This window comes from Dipodomys spectabilis, unplaced genomic scaffold (genome assembly GCF_019054845.1).
Source record: "Dipodomys spectabilis isolate Male_0828 unplaced genomic scaffold, ASM1905484v1 ptg000517l, whole genome shotgun sequence".
In the NCBI taxonomy this organism is placed as follows: Eukaryota; Metazoa; Chordata; class Mammalia; order Rodentia; family Heteromyidae; genus Dipodomys; species Dipodomys spectabilis.
This window is the reverse complement of record NW_024871194.1, coordinates 256,300-268,701: the sequence shown is the minus strand read 5'-3', so window position 1 is coordinate 268,701 and position 12,402 is coordinate 256,300. Positions and strand designations below refer to the sequence as shown.

Here is a 12,402-nt window from a genome sequence, read left to right as displayed (position 1 = left end):
GGGGGTGTCCGTCATACTCAGGGGAGTGGTAGAATATTGAGCTCTGGTTGGATGATTTGCAAAGATGTGATTTAGATTTTTGATGTGACTTTTTCTCATAAGTAACTGGAGATAATATGCTTAAGGAAAAGTTCACATAATTTCATCCTCTCACTTGAGGTAGGCTCAAGAACACAGAAAATGTGTGCTGGAATGCACATAGGGTAAAGGAGACCCCAGAGCATGGAGGAAATAAGAACTCTTTAGGCGGACACTGGTGGCTCATGCCTGTCATCCCAGTGACTCAAGAGGCTGAGATCTGAGGATCATAGTTCAAAGCCAGCCCAGAGCAGGAAAGTGCATGAGTCCCTGATCTTCAGTGAATCATCAAAAGGCCAACAATGGGGCTGTGCAACTCAAGTGGATAGAATGATCACCTTGAACAAAAAGGAAAAAGCTCAAGGAGAGTACCCAATTCAGCACTGGCACCACACACACACACACACACACACACACACACACACACACACACACACCTCAGTTCCATCATAGCTTGGTCATTTGGTGCATTACTGATAAGGCAAATAATCTGATAAATGGTCAGCTCACAACTGGAAGAGTGATCATAAGGAACCGAAAGTAGTGTGTACCCCAAAATGTTCACTTCCATCAATGTCACCCCTTCTTTATTCCATAGGGAACCCAGCTTGGTCCTCGGGGACTGGCTGGGGACAGGCCGTGGGGGAGGGACAGCCAGGTATGGCTCAGGGGATGCAGGGGAATCTAGGCCACAACCCAGTGCTGATTTCCTCTCCATGCCACTCAGGGAGATTAGAGGCCCTGAGACCAGGGCAGCTAAAGAAGGTGGAGATGCTCACCAAGGACAAGAACATCCCATTTTCCATCATCCAAATTATCCCATTTCCAGGTGAAGCTCAGGCCTATTTCCTATAGAATACCAAAAAAAAGCATAAAATTAAATAACTATCTAAGATCCTGATTCAGTATGTTTTTCACCTACAGTTGCATTGTACTTGAGTGTGAGTGCATAAACTTTGTCATATTGAACATCTCCCTTAATCCTGTTCATTTTTTCTTCCTTGCACTTTTTCACACATGAGTGTCTGGTGGAGTATTGAGCTTCCCTGGGGTGAATAGACACAAACCTGGTCCTCCATTCCATTTGGTACTCTAATTCTACTATATTTTTCTTTGGATAAGTGGATTTCCATGGTCAACAGAGTCTCTCTTGAAGGAGACTGTCATAGTCTTTGTTTTCTTTTTGTTTGTTTGTTTAGTTGTTGTTGTTGGTGGTGGTGGCTTGAACTCTGCTCCTGGGTGCTGTCCCTCAGCTCTTCAGCTGAAGGTTGGTGCTGTACCACTTGAGCCACAGCATCACTTCTGGTTTTCTGGTGCATCACTAGAGAAAAGAGTCTCATGGACTTTCCTGCCTGGGCTGGAACCTGTGATCCTTAGATCACAGCCTCTTGAGCAGCTAGGATGACAGGCCTGAGTCACCTGGTGCCCAGCTTAGTCTATGTTTTATTAAATCATGGAAATCTTCCCTGATTTCTTTGGCCTTCACATAACTTGTGAGGAGAAGGACACAGTCAGTCATGTGTGATTTGAAGCATAGAAAACAATGAACTTTGGGGGAATCTCATAGTGAGTGGAGGATGTCATATTGACATCCTCAGCCACAGGGCAGATCCTCAGAAATCATTTGGGTATGCAAGATCCATATGGAATTTCCAGTACAAACTAGACCTCAGCCATTACCACCCAAAAGGCATCTTAGATAGAGGCTGGGGGAAACCATCTCCTTGTCCTATGAAGACATGACTTCTAGGACCAGGCCCTCAGCACAGATTTGGTCCTGTGAAATAAATTTGTCCTTTGGCCATTAGGCCTCACATTCTCCTTCTGTAGGTGCTTGTGCTTTCTATGTGCAATCTGCACTAAGCCATTCACAGGGTCTCAGGTGCATTTGATTCCCCTCTGCTCCCTCCCAATAGGTGGTAGCATCTTCAGGAACGTGTGCACATCCATCTTCCTTGTTCAAATGGAATCAGCTCTAGGACAACAACCCATCCTGACTTTTCACCCATCTTTTCCTCTTTCCTGGGAAGTCATCATCTGGATTCAAGGTCTTTCTTCATCTTCTTCCTTTTCTTCTAAAATTTGCGCTATTGTGACAACTCAGTAATCCAATAAAACAATTCCCCAGAATGCAATTCTGACTGTGAAGACTCCAATTATACACTTCAATTGAATCATGGAAAACTAAGTCTATAAGAGAACTATACTTCTCCTCCTCCTCCTCCTCCTCCTCCTCCTCCTCCTCTTCTTCCTCCTCCTCCTCCTCTTCTTCCTCCTCCTCCTCCTCTTCCTCCTTCTTCTTCCTCTCCTTCTTATTGAGAATAACTCAAGTTGAAGTTGACAGGTGAGTGTTATGTGAAATCAATAAGAAACAAGAACCAAGTATTGATATAAGACTCTTAAAGAGACAGGACTTGGTCACTTGTCCTGATGGCCACTTAACATGGTCTTTCTAAGATACAGGTAACAATTAGACATACCCTAAGACTTTTCTGGAAGGACTCCATTGGAGAGAGTTGGGATGAAATTCACACAGAGGAAAGCCAGGGAAGGAAGTATTAAACTGAAATCCCTTCCGTGTGGAATTCTAATCATTTTAATCAAAAGTCGGACTATACACCAAGTACTTACCATAGTTACCTAATACATAGTTACCCATAGTGCTTACCATAGTCTTCACATTTGGGTGTGTATGGAGGGTAGGGGATGTGGATAGCTTTGACCGTGAGATACAATTCCCCACCTTCTGGTCTTCTATCTTGTTTTATTTATTTATTTATAATCATGCTACATATGTATTTTTTAAAAAATCTGAAAACTGTATAAACAGGTAATACAGATGTGATCAGCCCCAACTCCGGACTCTTAAATTATCAGCATATGTGTTGATTCATTGTAATAGGTTTTTCTTCTCTTTGTGTGGTCGCGCAAATCAATTCCCTTTCAACAGAGTGGGTGGGGGGAGGTTCATGAAATGTCCATGAATTAAATTGGGGGTGGGGTGGGGAATGTGTCCAACAAGTGCTTTAATCTAGTTGGTCAGGTGCTATAACATCTCATTGGAAAAGTGATTTAATATCCATATGTTTGACATTGATCAAGATTCACTGTGTTCATAAAACTGCTTTTTGACCCCTCTGTACAGTCATTTAAGGATAATTAAAATATACTTCATAAGCAAGTCTGTTAGAGGTCTGATAGACCAATGATCGAAGGAAAAGTGCTCTAATTTACTGGTTATGCTGATCAGATTTTCTCAGGTTTAGCAAGGACTGAAGAGAATATCTCTGCCAGTATGCTCATTTGCATTTGAGATTGTCCTCTGAGAAATCATATATCTTCTTGTTTGTTTTGAGAAAGGGATTTATTTTTCAAGGCATGCAGGGAACGCGTTGGTCTTGTGATGTATAATGCAATACACCATATAACACAGAGTGTGCATAGATTGATATGCTGGGCAGTGTGAAAGCAAATACACACATAGATTATGGAAGTACAGTAGATTCAAGGGATATCTCAGAGTGTAATTCCTTAGAAAGAATCAAAATTCAACCAAGTAAACAAATGGAAGTGGGGACTTGAAATAGGTGTGGTGGGATCAAGTGGAGTGGGGGTAGAGGAATGAAGAGGAGAAGTGTAAGAAGTGTGAGAACTCAGTGTGAATCCTACAAAATGAAGAAGAGGGAGGGAAGGGTGGGTAAGGAAGGGACAGGGCAGAATGTGGATCAAAATGCAGTCTTTTCTCAAGTGCTTAAAAAATAAAGAAATTTAAAAAAACGAAGCCACCCATGGAAAAATTGGCGTTTTCCTACCCAAGCTATTCACTCAACCTTAATTTACTAAACCGTGGGCATCTTTCCACATCCCAATGTCCTTTTCTACTGACAGAGTTGAAGTCTAGCCCATGCATTGTGGGTTGAGGGCCATTTGTAGTGGAAAATGGAGGAAGTCTTCCCATGTTGAAGGCTCCTGTCTCCTCGAGGCCTCATTCTGATGAGGTTCCAGCCTCAATTTCCCCAAATATACCCCAAGTTGGGTATGTGAGGTTCAATTCCTCCTATTGCCCTTATCAGAAGGGCAAAGCTTTCTGCCTATAGAGAACAGAAAGACACCAAACTTTCAAGACACAAGCAGACTGTTTAAAAAAGTCATTTTCCCATGCAACAGGAGCAGTCATTCTTATTTTCTCTTCTCTTTTGTCTGTCTTGAAGAGGAGAATAGGAGTTGATGAAGGACGAAGCCAGCTCTAGCAGGAAATGTCTGACAGACTTGTGTCCCCCCCACCCCATTAACAACCCCAAACTGGAAGGTGGAGCTGTGTGGCTCAGGTGGTTGAAGGCCAGTCTGGAACCAAAAAAACATGCTCAGGGACAGCACCCCCAGGCCTTGAGTTCTAATCCCACACATGACATTTACCAACAAAATAAAACAAAACAAAACAGAACAAAACTAAAAAACCCAAACCACCCCAAATGCTCTAGACTATAGGAGGATCACGGGTTTTCTTGAAGAAATCCAAGTGAATATTGGCTGTCTGTCTGTGTCATTTCCTCCATCAGAAAATGGTTCCCGCTCTCCCTCCCTTCACTTCTCCCTCCCTCCCTCCCTCTCTCTCTCCTCTCACTCTCTCTCATTGTCTTCCAGTTCTGCACATTAGTTCATCATGATGTGTGTCCTGGGACGAAATTTCAGTCTGGACTTCAATAACCTGGGCAGCCTATGCACAACCTGTGAAATCTGACCCCTGAAGGGAGGGTCACAGAGTGAAATTACACCCCTGGGGAGGATGTGCAGGAATTTTCTCCAGGAGAGACATGACATCCTTCATTGCTAAGTAGGAAGCACTGTAGCCTTACCAAAGATCACCAGCCTGAAACCAGAAAACAAACACCTGTCATCATCAATCATTTGAGTCAGCAAAGAATCTCAGGCTCTAATGTCACTTCCTCTTCCTCTTAGGTGACTTCCTAAGCATCTGAGGTCACTTCCTCTTCTTCTGAGCTCACTTTGTCTTCCTCCAAGGCCCCTTCCTCTTCCTATGAGGCCACTTCCTCTTCCTGTTAGGTCACTTCCTCTTCCTCTGAGCTCACTTTCTCTTCTTCTGAGGCCACTTCCTTTTCCTCAGATCTCACTTCCTCTTCTTATTTCTCTGAATGTACTTCCTCTTCCTCTGAGGTCACTTCCTAAGCATTTGAGGAGCTTCTTCTTCTGCCTCATCATGCCTCCTTCGAAAAGTGACAGGTACCCCCAGGTCCTGCAGTCACTTTCTGTCTCTCTAAGGCTACTTCCTCTTCCTCTGAGGCCATTTCCTCTTCCACTGAAGCCACTTCCTTTTCCTTTGAGGCCACTTCTTCTTCTTGTGTGGTCACTTCCTAAGCATATGAGGAACTTCCTCCTCTGTCCCATCATGCCTCTTTGAGAGTGACAGTCCCCCAGGCACTGTACTCACTTCTTCCTCTGAGCTCACTTCCTCTTCCTCTGAGGCCACTATCTCTTCCACTGAGCTCACTTCTTCTTCTTCTGAACTCACTTCCTCCTCTTCCCCATCACGTTTTCTTCAGAATATGACCAGTTCCCCACCCCCAAGACCCTGCAGTCAGTTCTGTGTCCTCTCCACCCACACACCCCCTTGCTAACCCTCCACCATTTCCTCTTTCTGCCCTGTGCTCCCTCTGCACACCTCTATCTGGCCCAGCCTGGAAGTTTGGATCTTCTACATAAACCCTCTTCCATCTGGACTAGGGAGAAGTTTCCTTGTTCCAGTGTCTTTATTGGTCTTCTGGTGCCACCACCTGCACGACCAGAGTTCAATCTCTACCACTGGTGTCAAGTGAGCCTAAGCTTTTAGGGGACCCATGTGGAATTCCAGTTCATTTTGGGGGGGTGGGGGGGTGTCCCTGTGAGTCTGGGGATGGACCCAGGAAAAGCACACACTGATTTCCTCCTATTTCCTGGGCTAATAGGAAATCATTCATATTCCAATCCCCATCTTGGACTGAACAATGAGTAGACCAAAGGGTGTGGTTTGACTCTAACCAAATCCTCTTCAATCCTAGGTTCTGATGGTTGGAAATGAGAGAAATCAGGCTTTGAACCGTGATTCTCCAAATCTCAGCCTCCTGAGTAGCTAGGATGGCAGGCGTGACCTTGGAGTTATTCTGAATAATAATAACAACAACAATAATAATAAAATCTGGGTTTCTCTTCAGTTTGTCCAATCATTCCATTGGAGTGGGCTGGGCAGGGGACATTAAATCAATCATCCAAGTCAGAATGGTATGCTTGGGATATGATTTATTAGATCACTCGGTTAAGTACTGTGGGAGTACAAATTTCAGGAGAAGGGGAGGAGGAGGAGGAAGTAGGAAAGCTGGAGGTCACGACGGATGACCTCTCGGGAGAAAAAAATATCACACATCTGGAAAGCAAGGATGGTACCCAGAGTACTATTTTTCTGGAATGGCGTGTGTATGGGGGAAGCAGATTCCCAGACACATTTCTGCCTGTGAGGAGGAAGTCCACCTGGATGGAAGGAAGTGAGCAGAGAGGAATCAAATGCCACCTGCCTTCTGTCCCACACCATTCTTTCTTCTTCCTTGTGTCCCCCCCCCCCCCCCACCAAATAAACCACCATTGTGGACATGTGAGTCATCACCACAGCCTACTTCCAGAGCGATTTTTTCTTCCAACTTGGAACACTACAGACCCAGGAAAAAGGTGATAGAATGAAGAGTATAGTACCCAATTGTTGGTGTAGGTCTTCCATCCATGGGCCATGTCCTTATTCCTGGGGACAATCATCTGTGGGGGAAATTTTTTTAAAAAAAGGACAAGGAAGAAGAAATTAAGCAAAACAACAACAAAATACAGAATTATGGAAAGAAATTTGATGGGACAAAGGCCAGAGTTCTTAGGTGAAGGATTTCAATTTCAGGATTTGGGGGTATTCTGGGGAAGAGGATCCTGGAAACTCACCTGTTTCCAAGACGTTTTGGATGGTGGAAGTCGGGATGCCCTTCTCTTGGGCGAGCTTCTCCAGCCTCTGTTGCTGCTCCTCAGTCAGACTCTGTTCCTTTCCTGTGGGAAAGGAAATCAGGAAGATGTGCAATGCAATGCAGCCTAGACATATCATATTTGTGGTTCAGTGTAGTAGAGTGCCCAGCCTAGAGCTGAGGAAGCTCAGGGACAGCAACCCAGGGCCCTGAGTTCAAGACTCACTATGGCCCTGGGCATTTTGTGCTCAAGGTTGGCATTCTACCATTTGCACTCTGGGCCCTGGGCATTGTGCCTGAGCTTCTTCAGCTCCAGGCTGGTGCTCTGTACGACTTTGAGCCATATATCTGTATGGCACCACTTCCGGTTTTCTGGTGGTTTCATTGGAGATCAGAGTCTCACAGACTTTCCTTGCCCAGGGGTGGCTTTGAATCATGATCCTCTAGATCTCAGCCTCCTCCTGAGTAGCTGGATGACAGGTGTGAGCCACAGGTGCCCGGCTCCCATTACCTCTCTTATTACCTGTAACTCCCATGTTCAATGCATTTACAATGAAAATTTTAAAAAGCAACAAAAACTCTGGGCTCAGAATGTGGCTCAGTGGTACAGTGCTTACCTAGCATGCATGAAGCCCTGGGTTCAGTTCCTCAGTCTACCACATACACACACAAAAAAAAGCCAGGAGTGGCTGTGGCTCAAGTGGTAGAGTGCTCAGCCTTGAGCAAAAAATGGAGTTCAGGGACAGCACACCCAGGGTCCTGAGTTCAAACTCCAGGACTGCTGCCATGTTGGAGAACATTCTATTTCAGAATGCTCAATGACTTTATCTGCAGGGAAATTGGCATTTGTCTTCATCCCTTGGATCACTCAGTGAGGAGAGCTCAACAGGGAAATGGAGTCAGTTCATCACTGGGGGATAGGCTTTGCTCCTGTCTGCTGAGTTCAGGTAGGATGATCATTTCCAGGGTGGATAGATAGGTGACACAGCCCCATGATGGCTGAGGCTGAGGCTGAGTGTATGTGTGTGTGTGTTTGTGTGTGTGTGACACAGGTCCCTGTCTGGTGAGTTGTACAAATGGGGGGGGGGAATCAATGTGCACGTGACAGAGTCAGAACTTTTGCAGAAGACACATGGGGTTCCGTTATTGGGCAGGGGAGGGTCTACAGAAATCCATTCTGCTTCCTCCACTTCCTCGACACAGAGTGAGCTCACCAGCCACTAGGATCATGCGTGTAGTCCGTCCTTCTTCATCCACATTCTGGTTGTAGAAGACCACAATGTCTTTGTCTTGCTCCACCATCTGGAAATAGTTCTCCCCAGAGTCTGCAATGGTGTGGGGTGGCGGGGGGAGAAAAGAAGAGGTCATGATCAGTTCAGGTCCCCCCCCTCCATGTCTGGGTGGACTAGACTATGATGATTCTTGGATGAAGTGACTTCTTTCCCTCAATGGTTGGTATATTGAATAAAATATACTTTAAAAAAAGAAATTTATATATATTATATAATATAGATTATACAGGCATAAGTGGCTCAGGTCTGCTTTTAGCCTAGAAACTCAGGTGGCTGAGAGCTAAGGATCAGGGTTCCAAGCCAGCCCCAGGGCAGGAAATTCCATGAGACTCTCCTCTCCAAGAAAGTATTCAGAAAAAGTACTCCGAAGTGGTGCTGTGGCTCCAGTAGTAGAGCATTAGACTTAAGCACAGAGAGGCTCTGGGGACAGTGCACAAGCCATGAGTACAAGCTTCAGCACTGGGAGGAAAAATAAATTTAAAAAAAGAAAGAAGTATGTATTTATTTACTTATATTAAAAATATACTTTTATTGTGTCTTAATTTTTTATTAAATTTTTAATAATTTTAATTTTTATCTTTATATTTTTATGGCTTTTAAGTATATCTTTTATTCTTTTATCTTTAAATATGTTTTACTTTTATCTTTAAATATATTTTATGTTTATCTTTAAGTATGTTTTATTTTTATCTTTAAATATATTTTATTATTTTTAAATGCTTTTATGGAGAAGTCACCACTCAGCCAAGCAATTTATCAATACAGTGCATGACTCTATGTAAAAAATATAGACTTGAAATCATTTTTTTTCTAATGAATCACACCTGACAAACCAGGCTGGGCCTCTATTTGACTATATATATATATATGTATATGTATATGTATATGTATATATGTATATATGTATATATATATAACACACACTTGTGTGTGTGTGTGTGTGTGTGTGTGTGTATAGTACCCTCAGTTTAATCCAGGCCAATTTCTTTACATTTCGATGTCAACAAAAAACACTGGCATTTTAATCCATAAAGTGCCTTATTGGAGACCAATTCCTTTCTACAACCACTTAAAGACAATAAAGAGCTTTTAAAATAATCAATTTGTATTGGGGAGAAGGACCTAGGAACACTCTCTGGTGATTCTAGAATTCAGAGCCATGGGCAGATTATCTCCCCCACTGTGTGTTTATAAAGTCCTACAATGTACTCACAATCTGTCATGAACACGCCTTTCTCGTTCTGCACACCCACAACAGTGTATTTATGACACTGTCCATTTTGCCTGGAAAGAAAGAAAAAAAAGCAAAACAACAGAGAAGTCATTATTTCCTTATCAATATATTTCAGTAACATGTCCCAGCTTGTAGAGTAGCAACCAAGATATCAACCTTTGGAGATGTTTTGAAATAAGTCATGGTTTCCTTCTTATTCTTTTATTTGTTTATTATTTACTTAGTTACTTTAGTTATTTTTGTGCAAGACCTGGGGTTTGAACTCAGAAACAGAGTGCTGTATCTTAGGGATTTTTATGATTATGATGATGACGACGACGATGATGATGATGATGATGATGATGATTTACTCCAGGCTCAGGCTCTACCGCTGGGACCACAGCCTCACTTCTGTCATCATCGTTGTCTTTTCTTCTTCTTCTTCTACTTCTTCTTCTTCTTCTTCTTCTTCTTCTTCTTCTTCTTCTTATTATTATTATTATTTTGGAGGTTCATTGGAGATCAGTCTCACAGATGTTCCTGCCTCAGGATGGCTTTGAACCGTGATCTTCAAGTCTCAGGCATGAACCACACAACCCTGGTTTCATTTACTTGATTTTATTTTATTTTTTTCCAGTTCTTGGGCTTGAACTCAGGGCCTGGGCACTTTTTTCTCTGAGCTTCTTTTTGCTCAAGGCTGGGTGCTCTACTACTTGAGCCATAGCACCACTTCTGGCTTTGTGTATATGGTATACTGAGGAATCCAACCCAGGGCTTCATGTGTGCTAAACAAACACTGTACCACTGAGTAGAGTGTCCCCCACTTTTTAAACTATTATTATTATTAGTCATGGGACTTGAACTCATGGCCTGGGTGCTGTCCCTGAGCTCTTTTGTTCAAGGCTAGTCACTCTACCTCTTTCAACACACAGAGTTGCTTCTTGTTTACTGGTGGTTAATTGGAGATCAGTCTCATGGACTTTCCTGCCCTGGCTGACTTTGAACCTGTGATCCTCAGATCTCAGCCTTCTGAGTAGCTCGGAGTCCAGGTGTGAGCCACCAGCACGCTATATGGGTTGAATATTTTTATACTCCTATCAAGATAGCAGTATCCAATCTAGAGCTCTTTCCCTGGAAGCCACGTGTGCATCTAAATTCAAGGAATGCCCGTGCAACACACACACACACATACACACACACACACACACACACACACGCACACACACACACACAGATGCTGGCATTAACAAGTTTCCAGATTCATCTAGAGTCTGTGGTTAGGATCCATTGCATGATGAGCCACTCATTTCTGAATCAAGCCAAGCACCAATGGCTCATGACTGTCATCCCAGCTACTCAGGAAGCTGTGATCTGGAGGATCACAGGTTCAGAGCCAGCTCCGGGCAAGGAACAGTCCTGAGACTCTCATTTCCAATGAAACCACCATAAAACCAGAAGTGGCACTATATTGGTATATGTGGCTCAAAGTGGTAGAGTACCCAGACTTGAGCTGAAGAAGTTCAGGGAACAGCAACCCAGAGCCCTGAGTTCAAGTCTCACTGACACTGTGGTCTTCACAGAGCTTACAATATCAACTTATTAATGGAGACCAGAGATGCTACTTTACTTCTCTGTCAATTTCAATGGGTTTTCCTGATGATCAAAGGTCCTGTGGCTCTGGGAAATAAAGGCTCTCTCTCCCTCTCCTTCTCCCTCTCTCTTATCTTGGGGTATTGAATGGGGTGGATGGATGGAGGGGGGGAACTTTTCTTACTTGACATAAAAGGTGATGGTGATGGATTTCCCATCTTGACTGGCCTTGATGTGCCGGAAAAGGCCTCTCAGGGGTCCATCTTCCTGGATCTTCACTGGGGTGTCTGATAGGATGACCAGGGTGTGCCATGGCCCATCGACCTAACAGGATAGATGTTCCATGAGACAGGTCAGTCAGTGCCTTTCTCCTCTCTTCTGTACCCCAGTTCTCATCCCCAGAGTTGCCCTTTCATGCAGCCCAGTCCCCAAAAATCAATCCTGACTGGGAGGAGGAGAGGAAGCTGGACCTACTCCTGTGGAGTCCCACCCAGTGACACAATTGAGGCAGAGACATGAACACTGGTGCATGTTGAGAAGTGATAGGGATTAAATGCAGTGCTGATATACCACCCCATTTTAGCTCTTAGGCAGTTGCCTTAGCTTTTGGGGTGAAGAGAGACCACCTTAAGGATAGAATAGAGAGCGTTCAAGGTGCAAAGGCATTGCCCTGATTATGAAACATGCAGGAATTAACATGGTGTGCAAAAAGAAGAGAATCACACACACACACACACACACTCACACACACTCACACACACACAGAACTGGCTCATTCACACACACACAGACCATACAAGAGGAGCATGCCAGCAAAGCCTGTTCATGGTACCTCGGATGGCTGCACCTCGGGGCCAGCCCAGGCCACGCCAAACAGCAGGGCGATGAGCAGAGCCTTCATCCTGTGTGTGCTGCTGCTGCTTCTCCCTGTGCTGCAGATGCTCAGAGCAAGGACAGCTATTGTGCAGAGGATCCCAATGGATCCTCCTTTATGTGATGTCTCTGTGGCCCTGCTACATAATGAAGCCACTGTTGCAGGTCTGAAGGCCTTTTGTTACTCGAGTGTCCTCAGACATCCTGGGTTGTGGGTGATGGGCGGTGTCTGACATCTTGTACCTTTGACAGGGGATTAGTTGTTCAGGGGAAATAAGGTGGAGCTGAGTGACCTTCCTGCTGGCCTTGCAAGCACAATGGTGGAATGCTGGGCCAAAACCTGCAGTGGCTCTGTCCCTAAGTC

General features: G+C 44.3%; 1 protein-coding gene across 1 annotated transcript; it reads right to left on the bottom strand.

Annotated features, from left to right (window-relative positions):
- Nucleotides 1-4,125: 4,125 nt before the first annotated feature.
- Nucleotides 4,126-12,066, bottom strand: LOC122099526 (lipocalin Cav p 3.0101-like). The gene is made up of 6 exons (XM_042670070.1): nucleotides 11,998-12,066; nucleotides 11,350-11,489; nucleotides 9,576-9,646; nucleotides 8,285-8,395; nucleotides 7,054-7,155; nucleotides 4,126-4,169 (listed from the first exon to the last, which is right to left on the bottom strand). The coding sequence occupies exons 1-6, from the start codon at nucleotides 12,064-12,066 to the stop codon at nucleotides 4,126-4,128; spliced, it is 537 nt and encodes a 178-aa protein (XP_042526004.1).
- Between the last annotated feature and the right edge of the window lie 336 nt (nucleotides 12,067-12,402).

Excerpts from the sequence above, each read along its gene's own strand:
- LOC122099526 (XM_042670070.1), bottom strand. The coding sequence starts at position 12,066 with ATGAAGGCTCTGCTCATCGCCCTGCTGTTTGGCGTGGCCTGGGCTGGC. Across the intron at positions 8,396-9,575 it reads AGGCGTGTTCATGACAGATT|ACTCTGGGGAGAACTATTTC; the intron begins GTGAGTACATTG and ends ACACCATTGCAG. Across the intron at positions 4,170-7,053 it reads CCAAAACGTCTTGGAAACAG|GCAGAAAGCTTTGCCCTTCT; the intron begins GTGAGTTTCCAG and ends TGTTCTCTATAG.